This window comes from Nelumbo nucifera, chromosome 5 (assembly GCF_055504915.1).
Source record: "Nelumbo nucifera cultivar China Antique chromosome 5, China Antique-T2T, whole genome shotgun sequence".
In the NCBI taxonomy this organism is placed as follows: Eukaryota; Viridiplantae; Streptophyta; class Magnoliopsida; order Proteales; family Nelumbonaceae; genus Nelumbo; species Nelumbo nucifera.
In genome coordinates this window covers 63,310,030-63,327,366 of record NC_142653.1, presented here as the reverse complement: position 1 = coordinate 63,327,366, position 17,337 = coordinate 63,310,030, and the positions used below count along the sequence as shown (strand labels likewise).

At 39.4% G+C, this 17,337-nt stretch overlaps 1 protein-coding gene across 1 annotated transcript; it reads right to left on the bottom strand.

Moving 5' to 3' along the window:
• Positions 1–2,971: 2,971 nt before the first annotated feature.
• LOC148791690 (uncharacterized) lies at positions 2,972–3,451 on the bottom strand. Its single transcript, XM_088888291.1, has one exon. It carries the CDS (start codon positions 3,449–3,451, stop codon positions 2,972–2,974), a length of 480 nt encoding a protein of 159 aa, XP_088744417.1.
• Between the last annotated feature and the right edge of the window lie 13,886 nt (positions 3,452–17,337).

Genomic DNA, 17,337 nt, shown 5'->3' with positions numbered 1-17,337 from the left:
CAACCATCACACAAACAATAAAGTGGTGTCATCCAAGAAGAAGTCATTGATAATTTTTATCTTTGTTGATTGGATTTGATAATATTGAATTTGATGATTTGAACCCCTATGACTTTGGGAAACCTGATTTTGAATTTTGTCATCTAATGAATTTTTGTATTTGATGAGTCTTATTCTCGATATTTGATGAATCTTATACATTTGATATTTGATCATTTGATTTTGACTTTTGATATTTGATATTTGATATTTAATGATTTGATGAGTTTTATTTGATTTTGATTTTTGAATTTGATGGCTTGGATATTCGATGCTTTGATTTTGATTTGGTATTTAATGAATTTGACAGTTGATATTTGATGCTTTTGATATTTGATTTTTTATGATTTGATAATTTTGATATTTGATGAATTTGGTAATTTGACTTTGATATTGAGAATTTTGATACTGGATGATTTGATTTTGATTACATGAATTTAATGTTTGATTATTTGATGATTTGATTTTGATATTTGATGAATTTATTGACTTTGATATGTGATGATTTGATTTTGATATTTGATTATTTGATGATTTGATTTTGATATTTGATATTTGATGAATTGATTTTGGTATTTGATGAATTTGATGTTCTGATTTTGATATTTGATGATTTGATTTTGATTTTGATGAAATTGATATTTGATGATTTGCTATTTGATGAATTTCGTATTTGATGAACTTGATGATTTGATTTTGATTTGCTATTTGATGAATTGATTTTGATATTTGATGATTTGATTTTGATTTGCTATTTGACGACTTCGATATTTGATGAACTTAATGATTTGATTTTGATATTTGATGACTTGATGATTTGATTTGATATTTGATGATTTTGATGGCTTTATTTTGACATTTGATATTTGATTATTTGATGATTTGATAATTTTGATATTTGATGAATTTGATGATTTGATATTTTTGATCTTTGACGATGGTACTTGATTTTTTTCTTATTTTTGGATTTTATTTATTATTATTGTAGGTATACAATATTCGCTCAGACCCTCAGAGAACATCAAACATCAAAATTAGCACCACAAAGTTGCATGCAAACAACCCACAGTTAATCCCCATGCTGCAATGAACCCGCAACGCACCATAAACCCTGCGATGAACTCACAACGCGTATCGCAAAACCGCAATAAACCCCACCAGGCCTACTCGGTGCCCAAACCAAAGGAAACCATGACTGAACCCATCCAAGGGCCCCAAGCTTACTCGAACATGCAATGAACCTACGCCCACTAAAGCGTGCAATAAACCAACGACTTACAAATCCAATCGCAACTCAAATCAAGAGAGACCCGGGCTGAGCCTATGGCAAGGCCCGTGTGCGCCTGGAGGCACGTGGAACCTACGACAGCAAAAGACATAGCAAAACGCCTGGAGGCACGTGGAACCTACGTTAACAAAGTGCTGCCTGCAAGCGGTGACATCATTAATGCCATGTACGTTTAGTTAAATCGCGCAAGAGGTAGTAGCACACATGAGTAATGAGGGATTTTGAGGAGAAGGAAAGCCGATCATCGGGAAATCCTCATGAGACACGTGGCAAAACTCCAGCGGCACACTTGCTGATTGACAACAAATCCAATATTCCCTTTCCCGATAGGAGACAAACATCTTTATCTCCTACCTTTTAGGATCTTGGGATCTCCCCCATAAAAAGAGATCATCCTCGTATTGAAATTTATTCGACTCTCAGCATTTGGCATCCAGGACTCAAGCATTATCTCTCACTTTGATTTCTTGCCTCAGCATCCTTAGCTTCAAGGAGCCTATTCCCCTACTCATCGCCCTCTCTCTGTCTTTCAAAGAGACCACCTACACCCAAGCCTAACCCACCTACAACTATTATCACTCTTTTGTTTTGGAAGAATGTTGCGGGTGCATAACCTTATAGGAAGGGCGAGGTCAAGGTTAACTCCGTCCAACCATGAGACCTTACATAACTTTGATCTAACTTTAGTCTTGTTGTAATTCTCGGAATTAGAAGGTGTATCAAACACTAAGGGAAGGTCATTTAGAGAACTAAGGAAGAAAAAGACTTTGCACTCACATGAATAGAGGAGAGAATCTACTAATGATAGGATTCCCTAGCCTACTGATAAGTTGGACCCCCTTTCTTGTATTTTTTTCCTTTCTTCTTATTTTTTACCCTTTTTATCCTCAGTGCCCTAATTAGGGTTTTCATCAAGCCTGGGTGTCACCTAATTGTTGCACACCAGAGCCATTACTGGTTTTCATCCGGGCTGGAAAAATTTGGTCTTGCCATGACCCGATGCATTTACTTAGAGCTCCCTTTTAGGTTTTCACTCTGCCCTTTCAGGCCGCACGATTACTTTTTATTTCTCTTCACTCACTCCTTCTCCCATCATTGCCACAGGAGGATTGGGAGATGCTTTCTTTGTCAATCGATTCCATGTTCCTATTTTTATCTTTGATTAGGGAGGTCTTAGTACTAGGACGAAATGTGGCTAAGGTTCAAGGGTATGTGGGATACTAGCACAACTTGGCTCATGAGTTATTAGGAAGCTGAAATTCTTAAAACCTTCTTAATTTTTCCCTTTTCTTCCTTTTTCTTTTCTTCTTGTTCCTCCTTTTTTTTTTTTTTTTGCTTCTTCCTTTACTTCCTCCTTCCCTTTTCACTTATTTTGCATTATCTTTGAGGAGTGCTAGTATCCGCATATTGGGACATTTAAGGAAAAGGTCACAAAGCCCAGCTGTCTAACTAGTGAATTATTACAATTGTGCTGGACAAAAGGAAAGGTAATAGAAAATGGCCAAAGATGGCCTCCCTTCATTTCATTGATAAAAATAGATACATGGAATGGATTACAATTTAAGCAAAGTATTTTTTTACTTGATCTAAGTTGACTAGCTTTGGGAGGTCTTCATCATCCATTCTACTAAGTATTAGTGCTCCTCAAGATAACCTCTTTTTAACAATGTAAGGGCCTTCATAGGTAGGAGTGAACTTGCCCATGGTCTTTGGCTGATTCAGAATAGTTCTTCTGAGCACTAATTCACCTAGCTGTATGTCTCTGGGCCGTACCCTCTTGTTGAATGCACGTGCCATTCGCCTTTGATAGGATTGAGTATGGGCCATAGCTCTCAATTGTGCTTCATCTAAGAATGCTAACTGCTCATAACGTGCTTGGACCCAATCTGTCTCTGGGATCTCTGACTCTAATATCACACACAAAATTGACACTTCAACTTCTACTGGTAGGATTGCCTCCATGCCATACACCAAAGAATATGGCGTTGCCCTAGTTGATGTCCTGACTGACGTGCGATAAGCCAAAAGAGCATATGGTAACATGTCTTGCCAAGACTTGTAGGTAAGAGTCTTCTTCAGAATTTTTTCGATGTTCTTGTTTGTAGCCTCTACTGCTCCATTCATTTGAGTTTGATAAGGGGATGAACGCAACTACTTAATCTTGAACTGATTATTGATGAGAGTAGAATTTATCATATTTTTATCCCCAATTACTCTGTCTTTTATACTGAATTAGCACCTAATTGGACTCATATTTCTGTTCGGGGCATGAAAGAAGGCATCAAGAGCAAAGAAAGACAAATCAGATGATTTTTCACAATTTCAACATCATTCAGTGATCTGGGCCTAACTCGCGTCTCCGAACTCCAAATGGGTTGATTCAAGACCTACTAGAAAGATAAGAGAAAAATCCACAACTTTCATGTTTTGGGATTTCACAGATTCGGCCTGCATCGAAGTCAAATCTGGGCCCGAAGTCAGGGCAAATTCGTAGGAAGGCCCAATCCATGGCTGAAGCCCAATACGTAGAGGAGGTCTATTACGAATCCAAGAACAAGAAACTAAGAAGAATCCTTCTAGATCTAAATTCTTGATTTAATCTTAGAGTGATAAAGGGATTGAGTTCAAGAGATAAAGAGATAAGATTAGAATTAGGATAGGACTTTCTATTTCTTGTAAAGATCAACTTCAAGAGAAAGTAGGAGACCACCCATTCCCTTTTAATCTATATAAAGGAGGGGGCATATTAGCTTTAGGCATCACTCAATCACTGAATTTTGGATTTGAATCAAGAAGCAAGGAGCAATCAGTCAAGAAGGGTTCAAGAAAGGTTTAAGAATTCAAGAAACTTCAAGAAGAAGGTGGCGGCAAGAAGAGGAGATCTCAGCACCATGGGCGAATTCAAGAGTTCTTTCTTCTCCTTTGTTTGCTTTAATTATTCCATCATGAACTGATTTGTTTTCTTGCTAGGGCTATGGAAAGCCTAACCATGTTAATGAATATATTTTTATCTTCTTGATTTATCCAAGATTGTGATTTCCATATAGTCTTTGAATTATTGTGCTTATTGCAATTAAGAGTTTGGCCACCTCTTAATTGATTTGGGTTATGTGAATGAATTGAGAGAGGAATTCACATAATTGACAGAATAATTCATACTGTGAATTGAATGGTATATAGAGATATATATACATGATTCATCTGAATTTAATGGTTTTCTTGGACTTAATGCACTTCCATCTTGAGAGCTCTACTCGAGAGATCGAAGGGTTACCTGATGGGCGTAGGTTTAGTATATCTCGAGAGAGAATATTAAATAAATTTGGGAAAATCTCAGCTTATGGGAATGACAATTAGTCTTGGATAATCGGACCCATCAATATTCATTACATTGGTTAGGTGGACCAAAAGTCCTAGCGATTTCATCATTTGCATATTCGATTAGTGATCACCCTTGTTTTTATTTTTTTTGTTCCAATTTTATTTTCAGTAGTTCTTGCTCAATCCTAAATTTCGATTGTCCAGATAATTAGGGAAAACTGTGATTCTAATACTTATTTTGTTAAATCCCTGTGGGAACAATATTATTATACTACTTGATAACTAGTGCACTTGCTAGGGTTATATATTTATAGCTATCAATTATAGAGGGTTATGACTTCCTTTCCAATGAATTTTTTTCCATTATCTGAGATGATCTTGCAAGGTGCTTCATATCTGGTAATGATGTTGCTCTTGATGAATTGAACCATCTTGGTCATCGTTGGGTGGGCTATGGACATTGCTTTTACACACTTTGCGAAATAATCAATGGTGACCAAGATGAACTTATGCCCATTTGTTGCAGGTTGCAGCGAATCGACCATGTCAATTCCACATACGGAGAAAGGCCATGGTGTAGTGAAACAATATAGCTCTAAGGGAGGTGCATTTATCGTTCGATCAAAGACTTGACAAGCATGACAACTCTGCACATGTCGACAACAATCCTCATCCATTGTCATCCAATAAAATCCCGTTCAGAGCAACTTTTTGGCCAACATATGCCCATTCATGTGAGGGCCACATATGCCACCATTTACCTCCACCATCTTTCTTTGTGCTTCTTCTTCATCTAAACATCTCAACCGAGGTAATCCTGAGGACTTTCAATACAATACCCCTCTTGCTATGATGAAATGCCCTGCTAGCCTGATTATAGTTATTTTCACCTTGGGATCTCCCCCTTCTGGAAATTCTTGGTGGTCCAAGAAATTTTTGATGTCATAGAACTACGGTTTATACCATCTGACTCCTCGTCTTTTATTGTGATTGCTAGTATGCTGCTTTTGTAGGCAGGATCTCAACTTTAATCAATTGGTTCTATTGCCATGTTGGGAGGTAAACGCATGGCTGATCCAAGGGAGGCTAAAGCATTCGCAAAGCGGTTGTCTTCTCTAGGCAGGTAATTGAAGGAAATGCACTTAAACTTTTTGATCAACTCCTTGAGACAGTTATGATACAATGCTAGTCGCTCATCCCGTACTTCCTAATCACCCTTGGCTTGACTAATGACCAAGAAAGAATCCCCATAAATCTCTAATTCATCGATGCCCCAGTCCAGTGCCATTTGGACAGCTCTTTGTCATGCTTCCCATTCACATTTATTATTGGTGTTAGGAAAGTCTAGGCAGATAAATAAAGGAAAGTGAGTGCCTTGGGGGTCCACAAGGATCATTCTTGCTCCCCATCCGCTTTGGTTTGATGCTCTGTCAAAGTATGCCTTCCACCTTTTCCCCACTTGTATTTCCAAAATAGTTTCGTTAGGGAAACTTGTTGGGATGGCCTCATACTCCAAGGTGGGGTTATCAGCTAAGTGGTCTACAATGGCCTGCCCTTTGATTGCCTTTTGTGTCACATACTTGATGTCATATTCAAAAATGAGCATAATCCAACAGGAGACTTGATTGGTAACTGTTGGTATCTTAAACAAATACTTGATGGGGTCCATTTTAGAATGAGCAACATTGGTTAAGCTAACAGGTAATGGTGTAGCTTCTGACAGGCCCAAATGAGAGATAGACATGTTTTTTCTAGCATAGTGTACATTGTCTCATAGTCATAGAACTTCTGACTTAGGTAGTAAATGGCTCTTTCCTTTTTACCCGTCTCATCATGCTGCCCTAGTATGCATCCAACGGAATCTTGCTGTACTGACAAAGACATAAGCAAGGGTTCCCCAGGCCTAGGGGGAGCTAATACTGGTGGATTGGTCAAGTACCCCTTAATTTTGTCAAATGCTTCCTGATAGTCTTCATTCCAGTTCATTGGGGTATTCTTCCTTAGCAACTTGAAAATTGGTTCACATATTGGCATAAGCTGCGTTATGAATCTACGGATATATTGCAACCTTCCCAAAAAATTTCTGACTTCCTTTTCTGTTTGGAGAGGAGGCAAATCAACAATGGCCTTGACCTTAGCAAGGTTGATCTCAATCCCTTTTTGACTAACGAAAAAGCCCAATAGCTTTCCTGATGATGCCCCGAATATGCATTTATGGGGATTTAACTTGAGGTGGAATTTCTTGAATCTTTCAAAGAGCTTTCTAAGGTCCTTTAAATGATTCTCTGCCTTTTTGAAATTGGCAATCATGTAATCCACGAATACTTCCAATTCTCTGTGTATCATGTCATGAAAAAGCGCTATCATTGCTCTCTGATAAGTTGCCCCAACATTCTTAAGCCCAAATGGCATAACCTTGTAGCCAAAGGTTCCCCATGGTGTTATGAAAGCCGTCTTTTCTTTGTCCTCCTCTACCATTTTGGTCTGGTTATATCCCAAAAATCCATTCATGAAAGAGAACATTTCATGTCTGGCTGTGTCATTAACAAGAATGTCAATTTTGGTAAAGGAAAATCGTCCTTGGGACTAGCTCTGTTTAAATCCTGGAAATCCACACATATCTTAACCTTCCCATCCTTTTTAGGCACCAGTACAATGTTGGCTAACCACTCAGGATAGGTTGCCACTTCTAGAAAGCCTACTTCGAATTGCTTCTTAACCACTTCTTGAATTTTTAGAAACCACTTTGGATGGAGCTTTCTGAGCTTTTGCTTTACTGGCTTTGCATTGGGATATATGGGAATTTTATGTACCACCAAGTCTGTGTCCAATCTTGGCATGTCTTTGTAGGACCATGCAAACACATCCCTAAATTCATTCAACAATTCTATCATGTCAAGTCTCTGCTTTGGGATTAAATGACTCCCAGTTTTTACCAACTTTGGGTCATCATCAGTTCCAAGATTAACTTTTTTTGAGTCAGCTTCTGGTCTTCTTTCTTCTTGTTGTTCAATCTGTTCAAGAGGTTCCTCCTCTATCTTCATGAAAGCAAAGTCTAACTCAAGGTGAAAGTCATAGGCTTGTGAGATGGGTTCAAGTTCTTGTAAGATCAAAAGGAGGAATAAACATGGGAACTGGAACTGGACAAAAAAAGAGATTTTTCAAAAAAGGCGGTTGGGCCCAGGTTGTGAACCAAGGCTGCCTACGTACCCTTTTGATGGGGATCAGGCTACTCATAGTTCAAGCAAAAGGATTTTCATTTCATTTGGATCAAAGGAGTACAAAAACTACTTTCAAAACTGAGACACATGTTAGAAAGCATTGACCCCCTGGTCTGTGAATTACAACTTAACAAACCTCAAGAGAAGGGGCTTCTAGGCCCAAGGTAGTCGAAGAAGACATCTAGTTGTGAACAGGTTCTTGTAAAGGGACAATTGACTGGATAGGGTCTTTCATGAATTTGCCTCTTATCGCACATACATCTCCATCTAGGGATTCCCAAATGGCACGATCTTCAAGCTCGTCAATTTACTTTGGTCGGATAGGGATTTTCACCTTGCCCCAATCGATGAGACAACAAGACATGTAGATCACCTCAGTCTCCTTTTCCTTCTGGTTCTTTCATGATGAGCTGATGTCCTTTCGATTTTCTTGGTCTTTAAGAAAAAGCACTAAAATATCTAGGATGTCAAGGGGGGTTTCAGGGTTGGCTTGAGGGATTGATGATTGTTCAGGCATGGTTGATGGGTTACTGGGTTTGGAAAAATGCAGTGGTATGGAAAGAGGTACACCTTTCTTCTTCCCACCTCATGGGCCAAATAGGTCATGTTCACTAGGTTTATAGCCCACTCCAAATCAAGGGAGAGATCCCTTAGCCTTAACAGGGTACAATCTCCCTTGTTGCTTGATACCTAACCCTTTGTTAGGGTAGAACTTCATATGAGCCATCATTCGGAGGGGTGGTGCTATCCTTTCTTGAACTTTCTTTGCCTCTTGGACATTCTCGATGGAATTTACTTCTTCAAACTAGTAAGAGAATAAGCCTAGACCTTCTTCCAAGAGTTGAACTGATGATTCTGTAGCTGGTGCAATCTGACTGTCCCCCAGGATTGTAATGAGTTCATTATCATGGACCAACTTTAGTCTATGGTGGAGGGAAGATGGCACGACTCCAGCAGAATGAAGCCAAGGTCTCCCTAGTAACAGGGTGAAAGATGCTTGAATGTCTAGAACTTGGAGTTGAATCTAATAAGTAAAATTTCCAATAGTTACATTAAGTGTTACATCTCCCAAATTTGGCCTAACTGAATTGTCAAATGCCCTTACCGCAATGTGTCTCTTCTTTACATCATGTATACCCATTCTAAGTACTTGTAGTGTTTCGAGAGTGCAAACATTTAGGCCGGACCCATTATCCACCAAGACAGTAAAGACCCTCATTCCTCTACAAGTCACTGTGATATACAATGAAAGATTGTGAGTAACACCATCTATTGGTATCTCATCATCTGAAAAGGTTATAACTCGAGGAGCCAAAATCATGTAGACCATCTGTGCTAGCCTTTCTGGTTCTATACCTGGGAGGATAAGAGCCCTCTTGAAAACTTCCATAACCTGATTCCTGTGATGTTTTGAAGACAATAACAACCCAAGTATTGAAATCTGTGCTGGTATTTTTGTTAGCTGATCCACTACGTTGTATCGAGACTTTTCGATGGCTCTTAGGAAATCATCCTTTTCCTTGTTTTTGCTCTCTTCATTCGGCTCTTCCCCTATCTTAACATTTCCTTTATCCACTGCCCCAGTGACCTATCTTAGGGGCAAAAATCTTCTAGATCTTAATAAGGCTCCATGCTCTGAATTAGTTTGATCAAGGTGCGCCACCACTGGCTCATTGTAATAGTTCCATGGGACCTTGGATGAATTTTCTCCACAAAGTTCTGGGTAGGAAATGACAAAGGGTTTTTGAGAGAGGTTGTCACTAGGTACAATGGAAGGGGTGAAAGGGTTATTGGTTGACTGTGTGGAAGGGACGAGGATGCATAAGGGAGGTCTAAGAGTGCAAATGGTGTCAAAAGGTGGGTGAATGTGTGGCACTGATACTGTAGGTAGGGTCCCTATAGGAACAATCAACACTGTGGGGTTCATGAACTGCATATCTTCTTTGATGCAATGAAAGCTATTTCTTGGTCCTGCTCTATGTGGTGGCATGGAATTTCTAGTGATCCCCATTGGTTGCTACTTTGGTTGCTCTACTTAAAAGGTTATGTGTCTATCATCAATTAACCTCCGAACTGCATACTTAAGTTGCCAACACTTATCGGTCACGTACCCTGGGCCTTGGTGGTAGGCGCAGTGGGCGTTCTTATTGTACCCTCTTGGCTTAGGTTCCGATGGTGGTTTCCATGTCAATAAATTCAAGTACCGTTCTTTGACCAATGCAGGCAATAATTGCAAGAGAGGGTACGACAGGGGGTAAACTTTATCCTCTTATCTTTCTGGATATGAGGGTTTTGGTCTGTTACCATCAGTGGCTGCTAGGGAGTGGGTGGCTGGTATGGTCATGGAGCTGGAACTAGACAAAAATGGTTGGGGTGTGACAGGTGCTGGTGGTGATGGTGTAGGTAAGTAAAATGGTGGCCAGGGGTTGCTAGAGTAAGCGGCTGCAACAAAGTTTGGCCGGATTTGTTGGTGAGAGGATGAGGAAATAGCATGCACTTTATTTTCTGACTTCTTCTTGGTGAAGGGCTTTTTGACAAAGGTTTGGGATGGGCCAACTCCCCCCATTTTCCTTGCCTCACGGCCTCTTTAGTCCTGGTGGTCCCCCCTGACAACCTCATTAAAATCCTTAAGAGGCTGGGCAATCAACATTGAATAATATGGCTCGCCTAGCGTTTTTATGAACATCCTTACCACTTCTTCCTTAGGCCTCGGATACCTTAGTTTTGATGCCATTTTCCTCCAATGATATGCATACTCAAGAAAATTTTCTCTTTCCTTTTGTGACAAGGCTTCTAAGTCAGTTCGATCGGAACCAATTCCATGTTAAAAGAGTAATGATCCAAAAAGGCTTTAGAAACCTTCTTCCAAGACTTCTTCTTTGCAAGGTCCAACATGGCAAACCAGGTCCGTGCATCTCCTGTCAAACTTTTATGGAATGCTTGGATAAGGAGCTTCTCGTCTGAGCCATATTGGAACATATCTCCATAGAAGATCTTAAGGTGGGTTTGAGGGCAACCTTTTCCATCATACTTTTCCAACTCAGGTAATTTAAACTTTTCTGGGAGTTCTGCATTAGGGTACATTAAGCACAATTCCTTAAAGTCTGTGGTTCCCAAGTTTTGAACTCCTTTTAAGTTCTAGATTTCTTCCTTCATTTTCTCCATTTCTCCCTCATAGGATCGCTCGCAAGCAAGGCTGGCTTGATTTGGAGAATAGACTATGAGACACGAGGGTCTTCTTCTCCAAAGTCATCAATTTGCTTGACTATTGGAGTTGCGAACTGCTTAGTGAAGATGGCAGGTTGTGGCCTTGGAGTTGGCGATGCGGTACCTGTAGTGAATACGAACGGGGTAGGAATCCCAATAGTGGTGGGGATGGTGAAGGTTTGAGCTTGGGCGGTGGTTTGGGGGTTGGTAGAATTTCTTTCTGAGAGTGAATCCACCCGAGCAGACATTTCTGAAAGCCTTTCTTGAAAACGGAGAAAATCCGTATATGAAATAGTAGCGGGTGTAGCGATTTCCACATTAGTCGTGTCCTGCTGCCTTGAGACCTCCAAAGTCGTGCCTTCGGTTACCAATGTGCGGGCAAAGGATCGGGTTACAATTCTATTGGTCCTCATGCTGGCCTGGAGTAGGTAAAAAATTATTCATTGATTTCATGAGAGAAGAGAAAGAAGTCGATTTTGAACAGTTGATGAGATGATTTGATGAACATGATTTCAATTTGATGAGTTGATTTGATGAAATTCAAATTTTATTTTTGATATTTGATGGATTGATTTGAAAATTTTGACATTTGGTGTGTTGATTTGATGAATTTGATAATTTTGATGAACTTGACTTTGACTCTTGATTCTTTGATTCTGATTTTTGATATTTGACGAGTTGATCTAACAACTTTGATAAATTTGATAAACTTAGCTTTGATTTTGATTTTTTCTATTTGATGAGCTGATTTACAAAATTTGATATTTGATGAATTGATTCAATGAATTTGATAATCTTGATTTGAAGATTTCATTTGGTGACTTTTGATTGTGTCGATTTGATGAATTTGATACTTTAGGCAATGTTGCTCAATTCGAATTTTACGATTAGAATATTTTCCTTAATTTGATATTTGAGTGAGACAATAATGGCCAAAAACAACGATAGTTCCTTCATTAATGTTTATTACATCCACTCTTTTTCAAAAAGAAAAGGAAATATAACAATCTTGGTCAGTTGGGATGAATGTCAATGCCATAGTAAGTCAAAGTACCTTCAAGTATTGCCATTTGATTTGTCACTTGCATCGTGTATGCTTCCATGTGGTTGACTAACTCTTCATTTCTGATATTGGCACTAATAGCCTCATTACTAGCTTGGTTGAGCTGACGGCGAGTTTCCTTGGTTTTGACTTCCAACCTTTGCTTCTCTTGAAGTGCTTCTGATAATTTCTCCATTGTTTCAAAATGTCTTGCTTGCGCTTTACTCAACCTTTTCCTTTGACTTTCCAATCTCTCTTTTAATTTCATAATTTTCTTCCTTAAATCTGACTCTTCTATTTCCATTTTCCCTTTTTACATAATGTGCTCTCTTATTTGCTTCCTTATTGAATCATTGTGCCTCTCATTCCTTACTTCCTGCTCTTCATTTATCTTGTTTTGCTCATGAAGTTCTAGTGTTGCTTTCAGGTATGGATCATCTAAAGGGTGCATGAGAGATTCCTTTGACATGGTACCTTTGGATGGAGGCCTTATTGGGGTGAGGAGCTCAGGCGATGGTGCTAGAGGTGATGGGAAACTTTGACTGCACACCTAATCCCTCTATGTATGATCACACATCGGCTTGGAGGTTGGCAACAGGGTAGAGAATTCCCTTTTACTGGAAGCCCAGTGCTCTTTGAACCTCCTTTCCATGTTCCCACAGTACTTGATGAAATCAACCATATTCCCTTTGATGTTGTCGATGGTTGGAATGAACTGTAAGAAGCCTAGTTGCCTTAGGACTCATAATGGGACGTATGGTGCTGATCCATATAAACATGCTAGAACCATGCTTTGTCTTCCTTCTGCAACTAAATGGGGTTGATTACAACCTTCTTGGACAAACAACCCAATGTTCCAATTGATCTTTCCTTCCCTGGCCCTTTGCAATAATGCCAAGTTTTGCTTCTCTGTCAAGGTTGCTTTCTATGGGTTAGTGCTCAATATTTCTTTTACCTTGTACGTGGGTTGAGATAAAAACTTTCTGGTGCGGATGACCAAATACAGTAGATGTTGTATCAACTACAACTGCAAGATCTGGAGGGATCCATGGAACGACCATGCTCTATGTGTCTACAACATGGTTAAACCCCTTAGAATTTCTACTATGATCATGGGAACCAAGGTGACTGATGATGCTTCTTTGATTTGATGCAACACTGTGACTAGTCTTGCATGAATCCTTTTACGGTCAAGTGGGAAGAGGAGATGTCCTATGATGGCCATGAACAAGGCATTTTGTTGTCCTTCCCTATCCTTCTCTAGCTTATCTGATTTGAAGACTTGGGTGCTACGGTTTAGGAGAAACTGAACTGTGATGGATTCTTCATCGGCCATCTGCAGTTGGGGCTTTTTGCAGGCTAACAATTGGCATATGTCTACTTTGTACCCTGCTTGGCAACTAGGAAGGCAATCTTATATTCGATGGGCATTCATAGAAGATATTTTGCCTCTTCTAATGTTGGACACATCTCAATTTCCCCAAAGGAGAAAACCATTTTTTTTTTGAATCCCAACACTCAAAAGCTGCCTTAAGCATTGGCCATTCCAACTGCACCAGTGATAAGTTCATAACATTTTCCCACCGAGGTGACCCTCCAATGGCTCTAATGCCATCATCTGCTTTTTCGAGAACTTGGTCTTTAAGGGGTGCACAACATCCTGGATATTCAAAAAAAGATTGATCCATTTTCTATCAAAATAAGAAGAGGGTTAGTAGGCCATTATTATAGCACTATTTTATTTCAAATAAAAGAACATGAACACCAATGAAGTACCATTTAATACTGATTAAAGGATGAATAGTCCTTTAGCCATATTTGTACTTACTGGATACCTCTAGAAAAAGGTCAGAATATCTTTTGTTATTGGTCAAAGGGATGTTAGGCCCTTTACCATACGCATACCTACTAGACATCCTAGAATTAAAAAGCCATAGGGTGAAACCGAAGCACACTAACTGGGAGATGAAGTATCTTTTGATATTGATCAAGAGAGGGATAGACCCTTGCTATATGCGTACCTACTAAATACTTCAAGAAATAAGGAAGGTCGAAATGATCTTTTGATTCTACTTTCAAGAGTTGAACTCTTAGAATTATGCATTTACTTAGCCTTGAAATGGGTATAGGATGAACAATAGTAGAAATCAAAATGGCCTTTTGATGCTACTCCTTAAGAGTTGAGCTTATAGAGTTATGCATCTACTTAGCCTTGAGATGGGCACATGATGAAGCACATAAGAGGTAAAAAATTGGCCTTTTGATGCTTTTCCCAAGATTTAATCTCATAAGGTCATGCATCTACTTAGCCTTGAGAACGACAACCATGAGTGGCAAGATATGCTTCTTTAAGCATTTCCAATGGGAGCTTTAGATTTGGTGAATTTATTGGATTTTGATCTTGATTTCAGATTTGATTGAGTTTTTAGACTTTAATCTTGGGTGTAACATTGATAGGTTAAAGGGTATTTTGATGTTTTCATATATTAGGATTTTCTTTTAAGGGATTTAAGGGTTATTTTGATCTTACTTCCATGGATGGCAACCACATAGTGCAATACTATTAGTGTCCTAGTCCTAATTATGTTAAGGTCCTTCTATCCTACTTCCATTTAAGGCTCCTATGTTTGGGTACTCTAGGTGCAATGCATAAAGTTATTGGGGGAGTTCTAGACTCTAAGGTTCCAACAATGTTGCTAGCCTTCAAACCTCCACCCATGGACAAATGGGATTCTTTGGTTGGTGGCTAGTTTGAAGGTTTTGGTGGAGTCTTTAAGGACCAAAATCCAAGGGCACACACCTACTACCCTTTTTCTAATAGGTGAAAGGGGATTCTAATTTTATTTACATGAGAGTGTGTGTGACAATGAGTTTTTAAGCATACAAGAAAATTGAATAGGAAAGCAACCAAACAAAAAAAATGGGGAGAATGCAGCCACATGTTTAAGTTTTCAAGAAATCCTACAAGTTTCTAGGTGGCCACATTTGGGGATCTAATAGAAGCTAAGTTCTCTTGATGCTTTAAAATAAAGAGAATGAAAGAAACAAGGAACAAATGCAATTTATTTCTACCCAAAACTAAGCTAATCATATTCAGTTATACAGAAAGCAAAAACTACAAATTTTGAGAGATTACCAAAGGAAAAGAAGGGAAAGGAAAAAAACAAAAAAATGAAAAAAAACAAAGAAAAAGAAAAAAAAAACAAGGTGGGCCTGGCAGATGGGAACTGTACAATTTTTTTTTGCTATACTGAAGTCTAGTAATGGTAGACCCTTAGTGCATTACGATAGAGGGTGCGATGAGATAACCGGGCACGGGAGGGTAGACGGTTGCGATTAGGTGCGATGAGCAGGAAGGAGGTGCAATGATCAAGTTCTAATTTGTCATGACGTTGAATTGACTTGCGGTTTTGGACTTCTAGGTTATGATGAGATTGGGTTGAGTTACGATGATGTTCCGGGTTGCAATGAGGCTCTGGGTTGTGATGAAGTTTTAAGTTGTAATGAGGTTCTGAGTTGCAATGAAGTTCTGAGTTGCGATGAAGTTCTGGGTTGCGATGAGGTTCTAAGTTACGATGAACTTCTGAGTTGCAATGAAGTTCTGAGTTGCGATGAAGTTCTGGGTTGTGATAAGGATCTGAGTTGTGTTTAGCTTCCAGGTTGCAATGAAGTTCTGGGTTGTGATAAGGTTTTGAGTTGCGATGAGATTGTGGGTTACGATGAGGTTCTGAGTTGCGATGAGGTTCTGGGTTGCGAGGAGGTTGAAAGGAAGGTGGGATTTGGATTTCTGGGCTGCGATGTGACTGAAGCAGATTGCAATAAAGGTATGGTTCTAGGTGAAGTTTCAGGCGTGATTTGGCCCAAAGATGGTTTTGAGCGTATAAGGAGGAGATTACCCACACCAAAGAATGTTAAAACATGGTTTTGAACTACACTGTGAAGGTCTATCACGCCCAACCTTCTTGAGGTACGATTTTGAATCACCAACCAAAAACATCAGTTTAAGCTTTAAAGTGCACAACAACTGAGTGTGAACTTGAGAACCAAAATGTCTCCCAAAAAAGGTCCTTAAAATCTCTCCAGTGGAGTCACCAGCTGTGAGCTCTGGGAAGCTCATGGTTGGTTCAAAGAGTTGGAGTCACTACCCATTTTTTAGAGGAAATGGGCCCTTATTTTTAGATTCAAAAAACGGTTTACCTGGCTTGATAGTGACTCCACTCTCCACCAAGGAAAGGCACTAAACTGAAAGGCTTTGGGTTCCAAAGATTGGGAGAGGGAAGGTGTTAGGCATTCCTCTCTCTAAGCTGTTATAACAACCCACTATGGGAGTAATTCAGGCTCAAACTCTAGCGAAACACGAACTAGCAAGATTGTTCAAAGCTCCTAAAATCTAGCGAAAATGTTCCCAACTTCACCTAGAATTGATTTGAGGTGACGTTATCGGATCTTAGGTAATGGTTTCCCTAAGACCCTTGCTTCTCTACCTCTTTTTCTCAATCTGGAGGAAGCTGGGAATGGAAGTTTCCCCGAATTTAAGGATTTTAAGCAATCTGAAACTAAACTAAAGCAGAGAGATGGGGGGGGGCTGAGAGGCTTACCTCTCATGTATGACCTTGAAATGAACTTTCTAGTAGTTAAAAGGACCTCAAATGAAACTTGAAAGTGAGGCTTAAACTTGGTTTCAAGGATTCTGGGATTTCCAGTAATTTGGGTGTGTTATAGGAGTTGGAAAATTCTCCCCCTCTCCTCAATCTCGAACTACAGTATCTGTGATTTAACAGAGTTTTTTCACCAAAATAGTTAAAGATTTTGAAAGAGAAGGGCTTGTAGTTGACCCTTCCTTCTTTGTGCAATAGATTTTCTCGATTTTGGGTGATTTCTTATGGGTTTCATGTGTCTAATGAGGGATTGGGGTGTGCCAGGCATTGCAGCCCCAAATATGGGGCTGATAGTGGCAAGAAACATAAATTTGATAGGCTTTTAAAAGTGGTTTTGTCCTTTCTTGGTTATTAGTGGGGGCCTGTTTGGTATTTTGGTTTTTTAAGCATATTACGCTCAAAATCATTGGTCTAGGTGTTTTAATGGGATTAAGTAAGAATCTGACGTCAGTCTCCCCCTCTCCCCCCACTTAAGATAATAGATTGGACAGTTGATGTGGCAATTTAATTTAGTGCGTCGAAATGGTATCTCTCTAATTTATCGGTCAAATGGATGAATTT